This window comes from Malus sylvestris, chromosome 2 (genome assembly GCF_916048215.2).
Source record: "Malus sylvestris chromosome 2, drMalSylv7.2, whole genome shotgun sequence".
NCBI classification, from domain to species: Eukaryota; Viridiplantae; Streptophyta; class Magnoliopsida; order Rosales; family Rosaceae; genus Malus; species Malus sylvestris.
The window spans coordinates 9,220,482-9,241,235 of record NC_062261.1 but is presented as its reverse complement, the minus strand read 5'-3'; the positions used below and the strand labels follow the sequence as shown (position 1 = coordinate 9,241,235).

The window sequence follows — 20,754 nt, the reverse complement described above, 5'->3', positions numbered from 1 at the left end:
ACCAAAACCAAAGCCCCTTTCTTCCCCATCCACCCGTGTCCCAACTCCCAACCTTCCTTCACCACCAAAACCAAAGCCCCTATCACCCACCCCCTTCTCCCAAGAATCCCATTTCTTCTTCTTCTTCTTTTAAGCAACCCGACCCAAAAATCCCCCATCACTCGCCTACTCCTTTATCTCCATATATGGGGATGGAGACCAAGAGCATGAGACAAAGTGGACTTGAGAAACGATAGCTCATCCTCGATCATGTGTCAACAACGAAAATAAAGATCGGAGGCGAGGTAGGTTTTTCGATGGACGAGTCGTACTCGATGGTGGTGTACTGGGGAAAAGCTTGGTGGGGAGATTCTCATCGGAGATTGAGGCGTAGTGGGGAGGGAAATGGTTGCGAGTGAAGCAGACATGGCTGATCCAAACCTTGGTGGCGTAATCGACGGTGGAAAAATGGTTGAGGACGAAGCAACAGGTGCGGCGGCGGAGGGGGGCGTAAGGGAGGACAGGCATGGAGGGGAATGGCTTGATCGAAGTGTAAATGACTGGGTGATTTGGTGAAGAAGGCGATCGAGTGGGGAGGATGAGGGTGAGGGAAAGTCATGGTGGGGTTCTGGTTTTGGAGTGAAGGGAGGAAATGTGGGGGGAGACGGGTGGGATAGGAAGAAGGTGGGTGGGTCCCACATTATTTTTATAAAAATATTTTAATAATTGTATTTTAATTTTTGTAATATTTAATTCAATTTTTAATAGAAAGTCGGCTTTGCCTCAAAGCCACGTCAACATTTAACAGAGGAATTGACAGACAAACTGACAGAAGGTATGTCATTGCAACAAATTTGAAGATAAGGTATGACATTGAGATGTTTTAAAGATGAGTTTGAAACTGTGGTTGACCCAATAGTTGAGGTAGTTTTTTTGTAATTTACCCTATATTTTTGTTTTTTGAAGTTTAAATCCACTCTCAATTTTGCTTTGGTTTGAAACTTTAACTTCTATTTGGATTGGAAACTTCTATTTATTGATTTGGTTTCTAACTTCTATTTGGATTGTAACCTTAATTTTCATAATGAATCTTGATGCATCATTTGATTTATTATGTGTGTTAATTGTAAATGACAAATGATATATGAATTTAGGCTACAATATATAAAGTAAAAGTACAAAAAAAAAAAAATTAAATAAAAAAAATTTTGGCCCAAAAAAATGGTACAAAACAAAGTGACAATTACCATTATCATGTCATGCCAACTAAACTATTTGGCGTACCGAAATTCGGTATTTCGGTATACCAAAAATTTAATACGGTAATGGTAATGAATTTTTCCAAACTGAAAGTTTGGTACGGTAATACATCGTGCGGTCAATTTTCGCCATGTACTATTTGTATTTATTTTTAAATAAAAAAATAGTTAAATAATTTTTTACTGCACGATAAATAACTAAAATGTGAAGATTCCTAGGATTGCTACAATTTGAATCCAGATAGGATCCAAATCCAAGGAAAAAGGACATGCATCTGCAGCAAATTGATCTGAGTGATTTAGGAAAAGCAAAAGATGTTCAATTGACACATCTCTCAAATTGTTATTGATAAAAATATTAATGTGTTTTTGAGAACAAAAATAATAAAAAGATGTATCAATTTTTTAAGACTCAACTAAAATGATAAAAATTTAAATTCTAATTGTTGAAATGATCAAAATCAAATATCAACAAAATATTGAGAACAAAATGACCAAATCTTGTCGATATACTGAAAATTGATCATTTCAACAACTGAAATATAAAAAGGAATTAAATAAATAATACCATCAGGTACATTTAACTAAAATATAAAACTTAATCCGATGATCCTAAGCAGGTGAAAAGATCCACAAGCTCCAAAAAGTGCAATAAACATGAAGTACCAGCCCCAATCCAGTTCCGACCTGGACAACATCATCAGTTTGTTCCACCAGGAACCATTTGTGCACTCAATCCTCAAATGGTGAAGATCCATAGAAAGGTATACATTATATGTCAATTTAGTTCTAAATATATAATTTTGTACGTGAGAACATACGAAAAGATAGACCATCTTCCCTTCGACAAGTAGCCAAATTTTGCTGTAGCAGCATCCAACTGAATCCGGCAAAGGGCCACCCTCTCTCCCCTCAGTACGCAGAGGCAAGCCCCGAACACCTTCATCCATTCCTCCATCACATATTCTCCGTCAAATGGAGGTTGTCTGACCCCAAAGATTGTTAAAATCAGCTGAGGGGGCAGCATGGGGAAATGACAGCAAAAATTCCCCCCAGAAAAGCACCATCCATGCCACCATAAAATTTAACAGGAGTAAAAAAACACGAAGCAAAAATAAGTACAGGAATCCCAACTAGTCTTTTGCTTCTGTTCCTAGATGTTTCTCTTTTCCCCCTTTTTTTAGTTTCTTTCTATTTGCCAGGCAAGAAAGAACGTTTCATCATGCCAAGGCAGTAGTACTATTTTCGAAAAAAAAGAAAAAAAAAAAAAAAAAGATATTCACCATCGTGTCTTTTAAGCCTCTCTTCCCACAAGTTCATTTCTCTCCACGAGTGTGCATCGTCTGTGCACATCCATCCCTCAAACTCTAATTTCTTGCTGAAATAGAGCGATCAGCACCTGCTTGAACACCGAATTGACCTGTTCCATCACCACTTGACAGCTGCGGCTGATTATTGTTCTCAACATTGTTGTTGTTAGTGGTGTTCTCGTCCAGTGCAATACTTTGGATATGAGCTGACAGCATATCCGGACCGGCCTTTCCAGGGGTTTGAGAGCCCGAGGCATTTGGAGGCTCAGCAGCTGGCATTACCCATCTCTCCCAATCATTACGCCTTCTTATTTTATCACCCTAAACAGTCACAAGACACAGCACAAGATTTGTCATCTTATCAGAATGTTATATAACATAAAACACATAACACTTTTAACTGTATATTACGGGGCTAGGTGGGGTAGAGGGTGCTGGAAATGAAAATTTGGAGGAGAATAAATAATAAAATAGCGATGCAATGGCATTTTTTCTATTACATGATTACATCAAACGTTAAATTATGGAATCTTGAATTACCTGTACTTCCACAACAGTTGACATTCTCATAGCATCCAGTATAAGCTGAATGTTGTCTGTCAAACTCATAACCTGAAAAGGAAATGAGAAATTAAACCATTGGCATTCTCATAGCATCCAGTACAAGCTGAATGTTGTCGGTCAGGAAAGTGGGGCCAGGATATAAGAACAGAACCCCATTGAGGAGGCAATATAGTATAGCAAATTTTAACCTTAGATATGCTCCTGCTTAATCAAATACATAAAACCACATTTCGTCCTAAGGTATCTCCCTATAATCTACCACAAAATGGTTCTTCTGCAATATCAACATTTGCTTGATAGCCTATAGCTTATTTTCAGTCTTTAACATTAATAATTCCTTACTTCAAAACGTGTACGTATTATCCCATGTCAATGTAACGATAACAAAAAATAACACAGAATAGCATGCCACAGAGCACCACAGAATAGCAAACAAAGTGCTATTATACTTGGTATACCATAAGTAATTTTCCTTAATGTGTTTCTATACTTTGTTTTTATTTATTTGTTGTTCATTCATTTACTTTCTTTAAATGTATAATTCAAAGTGCTCAATTGACAAATCCCAATGACAAACATAACCTACACATCACCAAGAATTGCAAGTTAAAAACATAAAATACAAGTTAATCTTGAACATATAGAATAAACCTGTATGCATGGATACACACAAACACACACCTGTATACACAACAAAAGACCAGATCATCACCACAATAAATGAAATCCACAGAGAAAAGTTTCCCAAAAACTCACTTTTTTGAAGCCTACTATTAATTTAATACGAACCCATCCCTGGTCATCCATGTTCCGCCTCAAGTATGTATCTTTAATTAAATTGTCATTACTGCAATAAATGAGTATGAAGGGACACAAGCAGTTAAACTATCAAACAAATTAAAAGGGAAATGATGATTAATGTTCTTACGTAAACAAACAAACAAACATGAAAGGAGCACCTGAAATAATAATCTATCTGGTTTATGATCTTAGTATGCAGGTGAGGATCTGGAGCAGGAAACATCATGGGATGTCTCAGAGGTGCAACAAAAGGTACAAGTGGTTCATGTGGTGCATGTGTAACATATACCAGTTGATGAGGTTGCATATCTGAAAAAAGAAACACATTAGGATAAAGTCGCATGTAAAACACATACAAGTTCTATTTGAATATGCCTAAGTGTTTACCAAACCCTATAGGACCACCAAAAGCCCTCATCTGCGGTTGGTGAATAAATTGGGCAGCATTAGGAGGTGGTGGAGGTGGTGTTTGGTGAGGCCTCATCATCCTAGGAACACCTCTTGGAGAATGCATGTGGTTGTCTCTATTGTTAAAGTTTCGATGAGTGTTCCAATCTTGATTTCCACGGTCCTGATCCCGCCTATAGTTATGATGAGAACCTTCTCCACGAGGATGTGAACCACCATTTCGGTTCCTGAAGGAGTTACGTTGCTGCGGATGATCATTATTGCTGTGAGATTGTGAACCAAATGCATTCCTAGGGGTATGCTCCTTGGGAGATGGGTTATTTGAAGGCAGTTCAACACCTTGACCAGCAGATGATTGATGCAGGGGGGCACCGCCATTAGAGGATGCATTTGAATTATTTCGTTTCATCGATTTTTGGCGAGTAGGTCCAGTATGGTTTGGAGTAGAAGGATTCCCTTGTTTCGGTGATGAGGTAGGTGTGGTTCCAGTCCCCTACATCAAAGCACAATAAGTAATATAAATGTACATATGCACATACAACACATAAAATCCAGCATATTGAACATGTAAAAATACAAAAACCGTATGCCACATCGCACTACATTGTTAGGCTCCAACAAGGTGAATCATTTCTAATCAAATTTTATTTCTTAATGTCTCAAACAATCAGAACCAACTCTTCAAATTTCCTTCCACTTATTTTCCTTCACTTTCTCAATGCATAAGAATCTTTTGATTATCCATTTACCCAAAAGTTTTCTTTTTATTTGCATCTACCCAAAATTTATCAGCAAACCGCCATTCGAATGCAGAGAGCTAATGGTGCATTTCTTGATTATGGTAAATTTCAACGAAAAATTAGCATATCAGAAAAAACCCAAAGTGTTGCATATAGTTTGATTCAGTTCCCAACTTTCTCAGCAACCAAACAATAGCAAAAAGATTCAAGAAAGAAACCTGCGATACGGAGATAGACAACAACGAGGGTTCTGATACACCTTTGGGAGATTCAGAAGACGATTTGGTAGAAGCCCGAGCCGACTCAGACAAGGCAGGCCAAGACACAGCTCCCATTACAGACCCAACCTCAACGGCCCCATTAGAAGGCTTGTTCCAAGCTGGCCTCTTACCCGCATTGCCGTTCTCTGAGCCCTCACCCACCGATTCCTCCACCGGTGGAGGAGAAGACGAATTCGACTGAGAAGACGAGTTAGATTGAGTCTGATTAACCGAAGAAGAGGAAGGAAGGGACGGAGGGGCCGCGGCGGCGACAACTGGCTCAGTCACAGCCGCCGATGGCGACGAAGCAACGGCCGCAATCGGCTCAGATTCGCCCCGAACGATTTGAGTCCAAGGAGACGAGACAGCCCTAGTGGCGCGCCGCGATTGGGTCGGGCTGCTGACACTCTTGCCGACGTTACGCGGCGACTGCACGGTCGCAGACGGCGCCGTTTCAGTGTTGCTACCCTTGTTCGCGGCGTTAATCGCAGCCATAACAAGAACCAAACAAAAACGCTAGGGTTTGCGAAAGCGACGTCGACAAGTTTCTTGATCAACGACAAGGGGCAAAAGCGGATTAATAAAATACAGAGTGATCGAAAATTTCTGAGCAATGTGCGAGTTCAGAAATTAGGGTTTCCAAAGATTTGGGGCGATCGGGATCGCAGACCGGAGAGAGACAGAGAGCGGAGGAAGAGAGAGGAGAGAGAATGGTGAGGAGGAGCGAGAGACGGCTCTCTGGGGATTTTCTCTCTGTTGGGAGTGGTGTGTTTGTTTTGTTTCTTCTCGGTTATAGTGCCTTTCTTCGCAGCTGCGCTATTGGGATTTCCTGGATGCTAAGGTTTTAGATTACGTGAGATTACAAAAATACCCCTATGGCGTACCCGCGGGGAGGGGCATGAGATTCAGAATGTAAATACGACTGTGACTACTTAATCTACTTTTACTATTTACCAACTTCTTATCACAAGATGAAATGATCCTTTAAAATTTTATCCAATAGCTCTAATGTTTTCATCTCTTAAAAATCATAATAATTTTTTATTGTTTGATAAAATTTTAAAAATCCAAATTACTTGATTCGGTGACTTTAGTGAAGAGATCCATCTTCTTAATCCTACCATTCACTTAGAAGTTACTTTGTGATCCAGTAGGAGTGCGACGTGTGGCGTGAATACATCATGGAATATAGAGGTTGCTTTTGGGAGTGCATCTCAATTATATCTCAAAATTTGGTAACATATCTTCACTTTTTTATCTTCCTAATTTAAGAAGATGATGCCCGTAGGGGTGGCAATCGGTATCTGTATCATGTTCATGTCAATCTACAACCTGTAAGCAAATTTAAATTTCTGATCATAATTTGTCGCGTTAAAAATTTTCACTTTTTAAAATTGTGGTAAACTTTATTGAATTCGAATTGAAATTGAGCTAGTTTGTTGATTGGGCTCGAATTACTCTTGGGCAAGCTCGACATATCGAACGTGTCATCATGGGCTGACCAAACTACATATTTCATATGATTATATGACTTCAATTCGTTGACCCAAAATACTTGAGATGGTGACTTATTATTTTCTTTTTTTCATTTTGAGACTTATTATTGTCATTAGTTTGATATGGCCTCCACTTCTATCGCTAACTCTCGGGCATTGAAAGGAATGTTAGCAATCGTAATATCTGAGTTCTTCATTTGGATATTTTATAATATGTAAATTAATAACACTGTTACGCAAAAAAAAAATAAAAAAAGGAAGAAGAAAAAAGAAGGATCGATTAGACAACAAACTCTCAATGAAAATGTCACATGATCTCATGATATAAAATACCATACTTTCTGATCAACAATGTACTGCACACGTTATGCCATGGCCTTATAATCCTTATAAAATCTCCATCTTTTACCCCGAGGAAATAGATAGTTAGAAACCAGAGAGCAAGAGAGAGGAGAAGAAGAAATGTCCAAGGACTACGTAGAGCCACCACTGGTTCCTCTCTTGGACATGGAAGAGCTCAAAAGCTGGCCGTTCTTCAGAGCTGTGATAGCAGAGTTTGTTGCCACGCTTCTCTTCCTCTACGTCACAGTTGCCACGGTCATCGGTCACAAGAAGCAAGCAAACCAGTGCGACGGCGTCGGCCTTCTTGGCATTTCTTTGGCCTTCGGCGGTATGATCTTCGTCCTGGTTTACTGCACAGCCGGAATCTCTGGTGTAGGCAAGTGCGTCAAGCACCACTCTCTGTACGTTTTTTTATGACCTCTAAACTTTAATGGTGTCAAGCAGTGGATATTTTGGGTTGGGCCATTTATTGGAGCTCTGTTAGCAGCTGCCTATCACCAGCATGTTCCAAGGGCATCAGCTACTAAAGGCTTGGGATCTTTCCGCAGTAACCCCGCCACCTAAACAGAGTAGCATGGTGTATGTTGTCCTGTCGGCTTCTCCCTTTGCGTATTTACCCACCTATTACTCTCACTATTACCAGTGGGGAAGTGGCTGTTCTTATCGAGAAAACTTACCCATCACATGTTGTGTAAACCTCTCTCATCGCATATCACTAATCATGTGATGGGAGAGACACAGAGACGTGTATCCCTTGGGAATTCCTATCGTTTTTCTTAGGGTCATTTCAAGTAGACTAGACAAATTCAAGTCAAATCCTCAAATATCAAAGACAAATTTAGGTGAAGCAAGTCAAAAGCACTCTGCTTGGCTTATTTTGTTACATTCTTAGGACTCGAAAAGCACTTGTTCATAACAAGGACAGATCCTGTAATTTCGAGCTAATCTAATTCAAAAAAACATCTACCTTAGCTACTGTCTTCTATCTTTGTACGGTAAGGTGTATAAAAATAAGCATACCCAATAAACAAGACAAATAACAATGATCCGCGATTCCTAAGAGCAAAAATTTCAATTCTCTATTGATTTTTCTTGGAAAACAAAAATAAAAGGTCATAGAATCCGGTCACAAGAAACTGGCATTGTAAACTAGAAAGGAGCTTGAGTTTGAAGTGATTACTTTACAGTTGAAATAGCAAATTATAACGGCAAAAGGATGACAGGGCAAGGAATGAACTCAGCAAGCAGGTTTGCATCGATATGCTTGGAGTGAATAGCTTCCATGCTTATAACAACTAAATCCAAATTCAGGTCATCAGCAACCTCGCCGATGATGGCTGTCGGCTTGTTCCCTTCCCCGAGTCGCTCTAACAGCTTGTATTCTTGGAACCCACCTATCAGTAATTATAACGGTTAAAAATAATGTTAGTGCCAAATATGTTGTTATGTGCATACAGAAAATTAGTAAGTAAGTAAATAAACAACCAAAATTGTCATACAAGTGTAACGATGTAACTATACATAACCTCACGCACACTATTCTATTAAGTAGTAAACTTGGTCAGCAAACCGATACAATATTCTTACAACACAATAATACATGTTGAAGCCATCTACAATGCCCACTTTCCCAGATCCTCATCTTCTACTTTCAAGCATTTTTGACAAAATAACCAAATTTAACCAAGATTTGATGCTTCAACCCTTTCCTAGTACTTGAACCCCCTTCAACCATCAAATTTTATCTTAATTTACTAACTTTTGGCCACTTTCGAAACAACTTCACATTCAGTATCACAATCCTCACCTCATCACTAAATATAGATTCTACGGTGAGCGACTCAAGTCATTTTAACGACTCTGGTACTCAAGGTCGAATAAAATGCGGTTTCAGTAATTCCAAAGAATTATCAACTAGAAAACCGTTGCCTTTTTTTTCCGTAATGAAATATGACTCCTTTTCATTGTCATTCTGCCCTGTACATGTTTTGATTCCATCAGCAGCATAATCACATCAACTTGTGAAAAAAAATGCATCTTATTGCAATTCACCGATGGAAACTCAATCGACATAACGGAATCTACACAATCATATAGTATATATGTTTTTGTTCTCTACTAATCAATCATCCCCGAAAATTAAGATTCCCTTTCCTCACATACTCCTCATGTAAGTTAAACCTTCCCAATTCCACACAAGACAGTACACAAACCTTCGGAGAGATGCCAACGGATAGTCGAAAGCTGGGTTTCGTGTTCCGGCAACGACTCCTTCTGCTGATCATCGATCACTGCAAAACAACACAAAGTTCTATATTCCTACACTACATTTCTGAATCAATTCCAAAAGGGTCTGTACAGTAAAAAAAAATGCTCTATCTGTAACGCTTGGTTTCGTAAAATTTCATCAGTAAACATACCCACAACCGTAATGTCAGACCCATACTTCTTCGCCAAAGCAGCAACCGTAGCTATGGCCTGTAAAAATAAAAAATCAAACTTTTTACCTGGATCCTCACACAATGGCAGCCACGAAATTTATCCGGGTCAAAATTGAATGCGAAAATTACCTGTCTTGTGCCCTCGGAGAGATATGGGTTCCCGTCGGTGATGGGCAGCAGCAGATGCTTGAAGTTAGTGAAGGCGTCCGCAGCTGAACTCACCTGAGGCCCCTGCGGCTCCGCCTGCGCCGACGGCGGAGAAGTGTAATTACCCTTATGCCCCGGAATTCGGGGCCTTGAAAATAAGGAGAGGTTCCGAGGTTTGAGGGGAAGAGGAAGGGAGGAAAAGGAAGGAGAAGGAGGTGGTGGTTTCAGAATCGAAGTCTTTGGGTGCTTTGAGGCTTGGAGGCGAATGGATGTTGGGTAGTGAGCAAATGCCATGGGAGGGCTGGGCGAGCTCTGAGTTAGCGAGTTAGGCGAGTTCACTCAGTGGAGCAGAAAAGTGAGGAAGAAGAAGACGGAGAATGTTCTGGGGCTGATTGCTTCGAGAAAGCGCTATCGAAAATCGACTTGAAAAATTGGTTTTGGTTTTCGGTTTTTCGGATAAATTTAATTGGGCCTTTTTTGTTGGGCCTGTAGAGATTATTTAGTAGGCCCATATTTATGACTCGAGTCTCAATTTCTCCAACCCACTTCGTTCCCTCTGTTACGAGTTTCGTCGCGGCGGCGAGTTATGGAAGGAAATGACTCGGCCGAAACGGCCGATATGACGACGGTGTCGCGTCATCGTTTCGGGGACGACTCGGACGAGCCGGCCTTCTCCATCTCCATCATCGAGAACGTGAAGGAAGAGTACGGGTGCTTAGCTGAGCTGTCTCACTAATTAAACCATAATCCCAAACTTTCCAATGCCTACCACCATACGCAACTTCTCAGGTCAAATTACTTTCAAACTTTATGTGTGATTGTGTTGGTGCAACCTTCAGCCATGAGAACGTTAATTCTTCACCATACAACGTAGGACCAAGATAAGACCCTAGACAGGAACAAGACTCCATTGGTCATAAAAAGAAAGGAACAAGACTCCATTGCAAAAAAGAAAGGAACAAGACTCCAAACTCATCTTATATAGTTACTACATTCACAATCACTTATCCTTATATTTGATATTAACTAGAAATTACGCCCGCGTTGCTGCGGGAACCAACTGTTTCAAGCATTATCGGATGAATAAAACACATTTAAGTTGAATAAATTCAACACAATTTTGAACAAACAGAGGGATACATGAGTGAATGGGGTCGATAAGTTAAGCAATTTCGCTTTTATACATTCAAGTGAGTTGGCATGTAAACACATTGTATAATGAGTGGGAAGAAACTAAGGGCCTGTTTTGTATCTAACTTGAGAACGAAACTCAAAATTTTAATTTTTTCTAAAAACACATGTTTTGATTTAAAAGTTTTAAATTCAAAACCTTGTTTGGTATGCAATTTCTCAAAACTAATCCAAGCAGAAAAAGTCAAAAGCCCAGCCCAAGCAATTACCCGACCACCGCATCCCTCCTATCCTCAGTGGCGAAAGACCAATTCCCCGACCACCGCATCCCTCACTTCCCTAGCTCCTTTGGCTATTTACCAACTTCTTACTCCAAACTCGAGTTGACAGAGGCTAATCATGTTGGCGGTCTCAAACCTAAGATCCAACAACCATAGGGAAGATGTGATGGCTATGGTGATATGGTGATGGCTATGGTGGATGCAAGTGAGAAGAGATAAGATTGAAAAGGCAACAAAGAAGAGAGGATTGAAGAGGCGGGAGAGATCAATTTGTCTTGGCCGGAGGGAGAATGATAGAGGTGGTGGCTATGGTGGATATAAGCGAGAAGGGATTGGAAAGGCAATAGAGAAAAGAGGATTGAAGAGGCAAGAGGGAAATGAGTACATCAAATGGGAGAGAGAGGAGCTAGGGAGAGGGAGAGGGAGAGAGAGAGAGAGACAGGAGTGATAATCCATAAAATAAAAAGTCTAAAATCACACTTTTTGTGTTTTCAACCAATAGCACTTGTTTTCAGATATTTTTGAGTTATGGTTTTGAGAATTGTATTCAAATCCACTACCAAACAAAGATTTTAAATTTGTGACTCAAAACTTGTTTTTGAGTAAAACACATTGGATCCAAATCAAATACCAAACATGCCCTAAACGTCTTTGATTAAAGAGAGATGGTTTCCAAAAAAGTTTTGTTTCCTTAAGAAACAGAAGATACAAATAGTTCACACATAGAATATGTGTCCTACAGTGTAGGCAACCATTTCAATAGGTAATTAAAAACATAAAGTGTTGAGGACTTGTTCAAGTAGCTAATTTTGTAACCACAACTGTTCAAAGGCAAAAATAAGCAGAAGGTCTGTTTCCATACAAAACTGAAGAAACAGAAGCAAATTGCAGTTTACACATATTTTCCCCTACAATTAAGATGGTAAAATATATGCCTTGCAGCCTACATACCTCACTTAGCAGTTAGCAAAACACAGAAAAAATGATGTTTGCGCATGTAAGTCATCAAGCACAGATGTTCTAATAAAAAAATATGTAGCATGGTGTGCAAAATTCGATCACGGAGAGCGTGGCTGTTCACTTTTTCTAAGACCGGACATCTTCGACTCTATAGCAAAAAACATAAATCATAATGTAACAAAGGCAGCCATTACATCTACATCCTCCCACACTTATCTCAGACGCTCCATATCTCTCTTTGCAATTCCAAAAACAAATCTCCTAAATCCTATCTTGGACCCCCCATCTCTCTACAAATCGCACAAACAAAACCCCAAACCTAATCCTTGAAATCCCACCCAAACCTAATCCCTGAAACCCTTTCTCTCGGACACCCCATACCACAGAAAATGCATCTGAACTTTAGTTTATAAATTCGCAGGCCGCATTCTCTCTTCCTACCTTTTAACAATTCACTAGTAAGATTCTCTCACTAAAAACTTATATAGCAAATCCAATGACGAATGATGTGAAACTGAAGCTGTAATGAAAGCTTATATTAAGAAATAATGAAAAGCCGTCTTTCTACAATTTGAAACCAAAAGTTAAATGAATGTCCCTGTAACTAAGGTTATTGAACATGATTAACTATCCGTCTCAGGTCAAATGACTACTTTGCATTATCCCAACCATGAGTATGAGAACTCGTCGTTGATCGCGTTCAACAGACTCATTCTCTATTAAGCACCTACATGCGTGTCTTGGTGTCAGTCACACCAATGGCTTGAGACCAGTCACTCTCCCTAAGAGAATACATTGGTTAAAAAGTATTACGCTCGAAAGAGTGTGAAATTGATGAAAAACTGGATCAAATAGTTGAATGGGTAGTGGAAATTTTCGGGTTTTAATGAGTTTAACGTCCCATTTTTGTGAAAAAATGGGCACTTGAAAAACTTTTTGGTGCATAGTGTTTCCATTTGTGCTTAAAACTCCTGTAATAATTTATGTTTACCGTTAATTTTTTACTTCCAAAGTATGATTATTGGTATGAACTGCCTGTATTGATCTCGATTGAACCTTCAAATTGATAAAGAATCTTCGTTTTCTGTACTAATTTAGTTAATTAGACCCGACTTTGTTATTTGCTCTCCAAGAAATGTCTCGGTTTTTAACGGTTATAGTTAGCGTTTAACGACTATAGTTAGCGGTTAATGGCATTGTTGTTTTGAATCTGCAGGTGCTGAACAACATGAGAAGAATGCTTGACCTTAATAAACTCAAGTGCAATGTAATTGCCATCAACAGGCTAATCGCCGATTCTTATTTGCACACAACTTAATTAGATGATGTTAATTTTATCTCACTTGTATTTTTCAGGTAATGGGATTGACATGGGGAGCTTGGGATGCATCCACATTCAGTTTACACCCGAAATTTATTCTTGGCGCTGATGTATTGTATGATGCTAGTGGTAGGATTTTTATCGACTTTGATTTTTGTGTTTTGCGATCTTCTTTTTTTCCACGTCCTCTCTGTCACTGAACTTAAGCCAAAACTGGATTTTATTTTTTTCCACGTCCTCTCTGTCACTGAACTTAAGCCAAAACTGGATTTTATTCTCCTTGGTAAGCCTTCGATGACCTCTTTGCCACTGTGACATTTCTGCTCCAAAGTGTGTGTTTCTAATGCTGTTCTAATTTTAAAACATGTGCGCTTGTAATATGCAGATAACGCTGTAAATGATCCTCTTTCACTTTTATTACTCTTTGAAAGCACATCTTGTAATATGCAGTGGGCATCGTCTTATTGAATTCTTGACGGTCAAATGGGGATTGAAGTGCGCGAAGCTTCTTGATGTCTTTTCGTTTATGCCATCCTCCAAGGTATCCGGTCTAAGTGGCAACATTTAACTGGCAGAGATCATTCTGGATAGTGAATGGGCTGATACAATGAATTGCATTAGCATTTTAGGAGTTTGTGGTAATTCTGCAACTCTAGCTTGCATTGTAAGTTGAGTAATCCACTTTGTTGATGCACAAAATCAGGAAGGACTTTGGTACAACAGAAAGTGTTAAGTTTGTGACATTCGCTAGATTGCTCTGGTCACTAGTGTGGATAAGTATATAAATTGATAGAGACAGGGAAACAAACACAAGATGTACATGGTTCACCCAGATTGGTTACGTCCACGGAGTAGCGGGGTTCTCATTAATTGTGAAAGGTTTACACAAATACATAGGTTCAAGCTCTCATTTAGTGAGTTCCAGTGAATGATTTAGTACAAATGACATTAGGAAATATTGTGAGAGAATGATCTCCTTTTATAGAATAGAGTCTTTAGCTTTGTTTTGACTTTGACACATGTCGTGTTGTGATTGGCCTTTTATGTTGACACGTGTCGTGTTATGATTGGCCTTTGATGTCGACACATGTCGCGCTGTGATTGGTCTCCTGGTTGGAGGGAAATTCTTGTAGATCCTTGACGGTATAACGTTGATCGGTGCTCAGTAGTTTCTGGATTAGTCAAGTATGGTACAAACAGTGCTTCCCTAAGTTCCCGAGTGAGGGAAGGTCCTCGGTTGAGGACTTGCAAGATCCAAGCCATTAAGCAATCACGAAACTTCTAAGTACCGAAATGTGGTATCGTTTTCACCTGCCTTATCTGTCTTATAGGTAGATGTGGCATCTTCTCTGGAAGTACTTTTCATCCATCCAGGGGTGGTATCTTTAACCGATGGAGATGCACAAGGTAACGTATCAATTTCACTTGAAGCTTACTTGTAGTTTCGGGCTTGGTCAAGCGCAATACAAACCCTATAGTAGGAGTCCCCCAAGTATCCGAGCGAGGAGATCTGCCAAAAGAGGTGACAGACAAAGTAAGCAATCAGAGTTCCAAGCAGTCAGTCTCAGATCGAAGGTTTGATCTCGTGTTTCGACTGATTGTTCTCATTCTCCTTGTTCTATAAACATCAACAAGGATAAAGAAAAGGACATGGAGAAGAGATGATATGAGATACTTTTGCTTTTGAATAAGTAACTTTCCACAGGCTTATTCTTGAACTGGGCTAGAGGGTTTTCTGGTTTCCTCCAGAGTATAAGGTCGACTCAAGAATTTGAGGGTCAAAACAAGTCTATCAAATCAAGAGTTCGTTCGACCTTGATGATATGAGATACTTTTGTTGTTGACAAAGTAGTGGATGTGGTATGGCGAGGCTTTGCGTCGAGTGCATACTCGCAATGAAGAACGCCAAAAGATGAGCCGTCTCGCAACGAGCACCGCCTCCAGCCGAGCAACCGCCTTGCTGCGAGCATTGCCTCTAGCCGAGCAGCCTCGCAATGTGTGCTACCTCTAGCTGAGTATTGCTTCATGTTAAGCATCGTCTCATGTCGAGTACTAGTTCTTGACGACATCTAGTCACTTTAACCCGCACATGGAATGTGTTGATGCACAAAATTAGTGGGGACTTTGGTACAACAGAAAATGTTAAGTTTGTGACCTTCGTTAGATTGCTCTGGTCACTAGTATGGATAAGTATGTAAATGGATAGAGACAAGGAAGCAAACACAAGATGTATGTGGTTCACCCAGATTAGCTACGTTCACGGAGTAGAGGAGTTCTCATTAATTGTGAAGGGTTTACACAAGTACATTGGTTCAAGCTCTCATTTTGTGAGTACTAGTGAATGATTTAGTACAAATGACATTAGGAAATATTGTGGGAGAATGATCTCCTTTTATAGAGGAGAGTTTCTAGCTTTGTTTTGACATTGACAAGTGTCGTGTTGTGATTGGCTTTTGATGTTGACACGTGTCGCGCTATGATTGGCTTCTGATGTCGACACGTGTTGCGTTGTGATTGGCCTTCTAGTTGGAGGGAAACTCTTCTGGGTCTTTGATGGTATAACGTTGACCGATGCTCAGTAGTTTCGGGATTGATCAAGTATGGTACAAACAGATTGGATTTGAAGTCTTCAGCTAAAAGACTCTCTTAACTAAAGACTTGGGGGACTCCTGTTATATCATATATTGGGCCTCAATATTTGGGCTTCATTACTTAGCCCATGATTCATGTAAGAGGGGAGGAAGCCCTTATTCTATAAAAGGGATCCCTCACACTCACTTAAGAAGAAAGGGAAACAAACAGAGGGGAAACGAGAGAGCAAACAGAATAGCAAAGAGAGCAAACACTGCCTCTATAGCCTCCATGTATATTCAACATTCATTTACATAGTGAAACGGAATCAACACCAGTGTGGACGTAGCCTCAACTTGAGGTGAACCACGATATATCTTTGTATTCTTGTGCGTTTGTGTGATTCATAGTCGGATTTACGTTGGTCTAAGATCGACCCAATTTTGTGCATCAACACACTTGACCTATACGAGCATACTGTAATGAGCATCGTCTGTTCATATTCGTTCTGAAAAGGGTTGATATACACCGGTTTCATGCATTGTTGGGAGTTTACCTTAAGTTTCATACAAGAAAAGACCGTTGCCCTTCAACTGAATACTTCATATTTATAGTAGGATTTTTGTTACAATTTATTGCAGGATTTTGTTGTAACAAGATCCTTTCAAACATTATGAAACACAGCACACACAAACAATTTCTATCTCAAATCTCTCAAAACACGAAAGGAAATGATAGAGAACCACCTGTTTAATTGATTTCCAGGTTCTCATGTTTTTAGAATCAACTGAAACTAAGCTTGCCGGCTCTCGATTAATTTACTACCCTGCAGTCCTTCCTGATCTCTTGCCCACCATTAATGCTGCTCATCTTTATCATAGAATTCACGAAAGCGTCTAAGAACGCTTGTTTTGAGGAGGCAAACTTAGTAACCAAACCTTTAGTCTTCGGAAAACTGAGCAGAGCTTGATCCGAAGAAAACAAGCTCTTCCCTTGGAGGATCAACTTGAAGTATGTATTATCAAAGGTGGTTGTAGAAGGATCCATGGTGGCACCGGCATTCTTTGGCCTGTTCTTGATGGGACACGTATTCTTCAAATTTGCAGCAAAGGACGGGTTCAGTGTTGGATCAACGTCGTGTGTGGCGTTGAAGCTGTGGATTCTGTTTTGGAACGATGAGCAGTGGGAGAACCCTAGAGTGTGCCCTCCTGCAGATGCATCGGAAGTTACTCTCTTTCGTTTCTTCTTCGATAAATTACAGATACGAAATAACAATTGAAATTTTGAGAATTGTTTTACCTGAAAGAGCCACCAGGTCGTTCAAGGACAGACCTCTCTGTGAGAAGCTCTGCTGCAGTTGAGATATGTTGAAGGTTGGAGCCGGCAGCTGCACGGTCTCGCTAGCCTTCGATGTTCTTCCATCCTTTCGTCCTTTCGGCACAGCCCAGTTCGGACCTCCGGACTGTAACATTGATAACACATTCAGTAAGTGGTATAAAATTTTACACCTCTATTGTTTTACTTTCGGGAAATATGAATTAACAGAAACCGGTTTTAAACTTCCAATAAAAAATATAACTGGAGGAGCACTAAACCGTGGTTTATATATGGCTAGTGTGTACGGTAGTTCTATTTTTATTAAACGCTTGCAACCGGTTCTGTTTGTGCATATTACGCAACAGAATCTCCCCTGGTTTCGAAAAGCTTACTTGCACAACAGCATCCCTTGCTGCCAAAGCCAAGATATCAGCACATGAAACGACACCAGGGCAAGAAGCCTCCACTTGTTTCTTTGCATTGTCAATGACATAAAACGCATGCAGAGAAATATTTGGTGGCCCATCTTTCTCAGCTTTGTTGCCTCCCTTGGAGTTCAACAGCACAGATGCATCACAGCCCTGTAAACAAAACAAACACCTTGAGTTAAACTTAATCAACCAACCAATGTGTTTCAACTGTCGAAAACTAGTTGTACCGAAAAATATGTATGTACCCTAATGAAGCAGTCGTGGAAGTGCATCCGGAGTAGAGCAGCCGGGACAGTTCTGTCGTTGGATGTCGCCTGCTTGATGGCATTAGAAACGATTTGATCGACATTGGGACAGCTCTTATCGTAGTAATTCGAGCTCAACGCGTTAGTCACTGCAGAAAATACCGAAAGGATGATGAAGATTGAGCTCAAGAATGCTAGATTGAAAGCCATTTTTAGAGGTTTAGAACTCTCTTGCTTAACTCTCTTAACTTTGTGGGAAATGAAAATGGATTAGTGTTGTATTTATAGAGAGGGAGAGGGAGAGAGACGTAGCGCGGGGGGGGGGGGGGGGGGGGAGAGAGAGACGTGGTGGGGGGCGGGGGGAGGGAGAGAAAAGTGGTGGGGGGGGGGGGGGGGCGGAGGGAGATAGAGGCAGAGGCTGTTACTAATATGATGGTGGCCCTAAGGAATGAATTAGTTAAGATGGATGTTGAGAAGTAATTATGAAGGCAAAGGCACCTTACTACAAGACAATTGCCATCACATCGTTCTTTTGGAATTCACATCCTCTCCGGATCTCGTAGTTCAAAGTTGACGGATAGAGTAACTCGGACCGTTCAAGAGAGAAAGAAAGAGATCAAGACCTTTAGTTTGTATGAGATTGACCAATGAATAGGCTAATGGGGGCATAGGATATCAATTTTTTTTTCTTTTGCACCTTTAAACCTCGGTTTAAATGTTCGAGAACATCCCACGTTCAAATCTCAGTGTCCCACTGATCAAGGAATACCGTAAAACATGATTTGTTTGTTTTTACTAATTAAATTTCCATCATCCTATAAAGTGAACTCAATAATTTTTATTGATTGTCAAGGTGTTAATGATCAAACATGGCACATGATTATTTACTTTTAATTCAAGGAGTTAATTATGATGTTTTAATACATAAAAAACACAAAACCAAAAGATTCTCAAGACCAAATTTGAAGGAGAAGATTCTGCAAACCAACAATTGTTCCAATCCAACAATTACAACGAATATTCTTCAATTTAATAACCAAATAAAACCCTTCTGCATGGTATGGTAGGTACTCCTAATTTTATTTTAATTTTTTTCTTTTAAAAAGGAGACTAGCTAGTGGCTTTGCTATATCAGTTTACTTTTTTTGGGATTGAGAGACTTACATAAGCATTTTAGCCTCCTTAGCCACCATCATGTGATTCACCAACGCCAGAAATTAAATCCAAAATGTGCCGTATAAAATATGAGCATGAAATTCGTCCTTAACCACTGAGCGATCCCGTGGTGGTTCTAATTTTATTTATTTCATTTCTTTTAAAGCTTATGCATGCATCATCATGCTCCATCAACACAGTTCTTCCCTGCTCCTCAACTCATTAGTTTTCATTTCCACCTCATATCTTCGTTCTATCACGTATTTCGAGTTTTTAGGTTGATTCAGAATCATCTAATACGTACTTCGGGCTCTTTTTTAGTTTTAAGAAAACCCGCGTTACGCGAAACAAACCAAAATCCAATCATTGTGTTGATTTAACAGAAAAAAAAAAAGGATGTGTGAATTATGAAGTGGTTAGGGTTGAGACATCAAAAGCTGTTAATTCTGAGGGAGTCAATTAGCTTGAAATCAACGTCTACAGCTTTATTAGTTATGTTTGAGACATAATTAACTAACTTTAGTCCATCCCAACAACCTTGTCTCTCAATTCCTTTTAATTATTCTGAAATAATTCGCTGAAGTATTGGATCGCTTACCTAACCTAATTTTAGCAAATGGGAAATTTAAAAAATAATGGATAAATAATTTCCCAGATATGCTATTAGCCTTGATTGCATTGGATTGGATTTGACTGGATTATAAATTTGGTACTTGGAATGGTCAATTTGAAATCCCAACAACTTCAGCCAAACGAGATGGGATTATAATATCATTCAAATTAGTTATATTTATGAAGTTTCGGTGATGGCGGTATCGTAAATAAGTTGAAGTTGGTGGCACCGGCAACTTTATATTTTATTTTTATAAATTTATTGTTATTAAAGGGAGGAGTGGAAGGATTTAAAATTATTACAATAATTTAGAAAATGTGAAGTTTCAAGCCCATATGCATAGTTGGCAGGTGGCACCGGCAACTGTTTCTTTATAAAGTAGGAAACTATTTCTTTATAGATTTTCGATTATAAAGAAATAGTCGTAGGTTCTATCAAACTTCAACTTATTTATATTATTGTCATTGTCTAAATTGTCAAAAAAAGCGGACTCATTGACTCTATAAACAAAACACACACATCGCTTCAAAAGCCCTTAATACGTTCTACTAGAATTAAATGCAATGACTGTAAATACGTATGTGGTATCTATCTTGTGGATGATCAAATTTTTCCGACCAATTTGCCAAGCACGTTTTATTGCTTAACGACTTTTAACATCCGTCTAGATAATAACGATATAGGCTAACCTGTACAACACGTACATATCACACTCTAACTTGCCTCAATTTGAAAATTTTAAAACTCAACCCCGTCACGTGACATAAAAAACTCTGGATTTGCGATGATACGGCCTAGCTTCTCAAATTTGGGTTGAGATAGACTAAAAGCCCAAATTATTGAAGAGGACCATCATACAACTTGGACTTTAAGTTGAATTTCAAGTTGGGCTTTCAATTTCCAGTGGGCCTCATCGTAGTCCACCACAATTCTACTGAATATTCCTTTTATCTTACCCCTTTTTTTTTTTGTTTAACTTAAA

The 20,754-nt window shown here is 39.5% G+C and overlaps 5 protein-coding genes across 5 annotated transcripts; 2 read left to right on the top strand and 3 right to left on the bottom strand.

Moving 5' to 3' along the window:
• Positions 1–1,779: 1,779 nt before the first annotated feature.
• LOC126600456 (la-related protein 1C-like) lies at positions 1,780–6,118 on the bottom strand. The gene is made up of 6 exons (XM_050267020.1): positions 5,280–6,118; positions 4,301–4,814; positions 4,072–4,222; positions 3,869–3,959; positions 3,089–3,160; positions 1,780–2,869 (listed from the first exon to the last, which is right to left on the bottom strand). The coding sequence occupies exons 1-6, from the start codon at positions 5,814–5,816 to the stop codon at positions 2,606–2,608; spliced, it is 1,629 nt and encodes a 542-aa protein (XP_050122977.1). The 5' UTR covers positions 5,817–6,118; the 3' UTR covers positions 1,780–2,605.
• Positions 6,119–7,279: 1,161 nt separating this feature from the next.
• Positions 7,280–7,723, top strand: LOC126600915 (aquaporin PIP2-7-like). Its single transcript, XM_050267623.1, has 2 exons — positions 7,280–7,504; positions 7,604–7,723. The coding sequence occupies exons 1-2, from the start codon at positions 7,280–7,282 to the stop codon at positions 7,721–7,723; spliced, it is 345 nt and encodes a 114-aa protein (XP_050123580.1).
• A 493-nt stretch (positions 7,724–8,216) lies between these two features.
• On the bottom strand, positions 8,217–10,618 carry LOC126613837 (uncharacterized). Its single transcript, XM_050281444.1, has 4 exons — positions 9,730–10,618; positions 9,580–9,637; positions 9,373–9,450; positions 8,217–8,553 (listed from the first exon to the last, which is right to left on the bottom strand). Exons 1-4 carry the CDS (start codon positions 10,039–10,041, stop codon positions 8,360–8,362), a joined length of 642 nt encoding a protein of 213 aa, XP_050137401.1. The 5' UTR covers positions 10,042–10,618; the 3' UTR covers positions 8,217–8,359.
• Positions 10,367–14,108, top strand: LOC126600906 (uncharacterized). The gene is made up of 7 exons (XM_050267614.1): positions 10,367–10,473; positions 10,587–10,596; positions 13,336–13,386; positions 13,476–13,550; positions 13,826–13,833; positions 13,891–13,981; positions 14,097–14,108. Exons 1-7 carry the CDS (start codon positions 10,367–10,369, stop codon positions 14,106–14,108), a joined length of 354 nt encoding a protein of 117 aa, XP_050123571.1.
• Positions 14,109–16,593: 2,485 nt separating this feature from the next.
• LOC126584455 (peroxidase 64) lies at positions 16,594–18,303 on the bottom strand. Its single transcript, XM_050248830.1, has 4 exons — positions 18,005–18,303; positions 17,721–17,909; positions 17,311–17,473; positions 16,594–17,219 (listed from the first exon to the last, which is right to left on the bottom strand). The coding sequence occupies exons 1-4, from the start codon at positions 18,212–18,214 to the stop codon at positions 16,825–16,827; spliced, it is 957 nt and encodes a 318-aa protein (XP_050104787.1). The 5' UTR covers positions 18,215–18,303; the 3' UTR covers positions 16,594–16,824.
• Between the last annotated feature and the right edge of the window lie 2,451 nt (positions 18,304–20,754).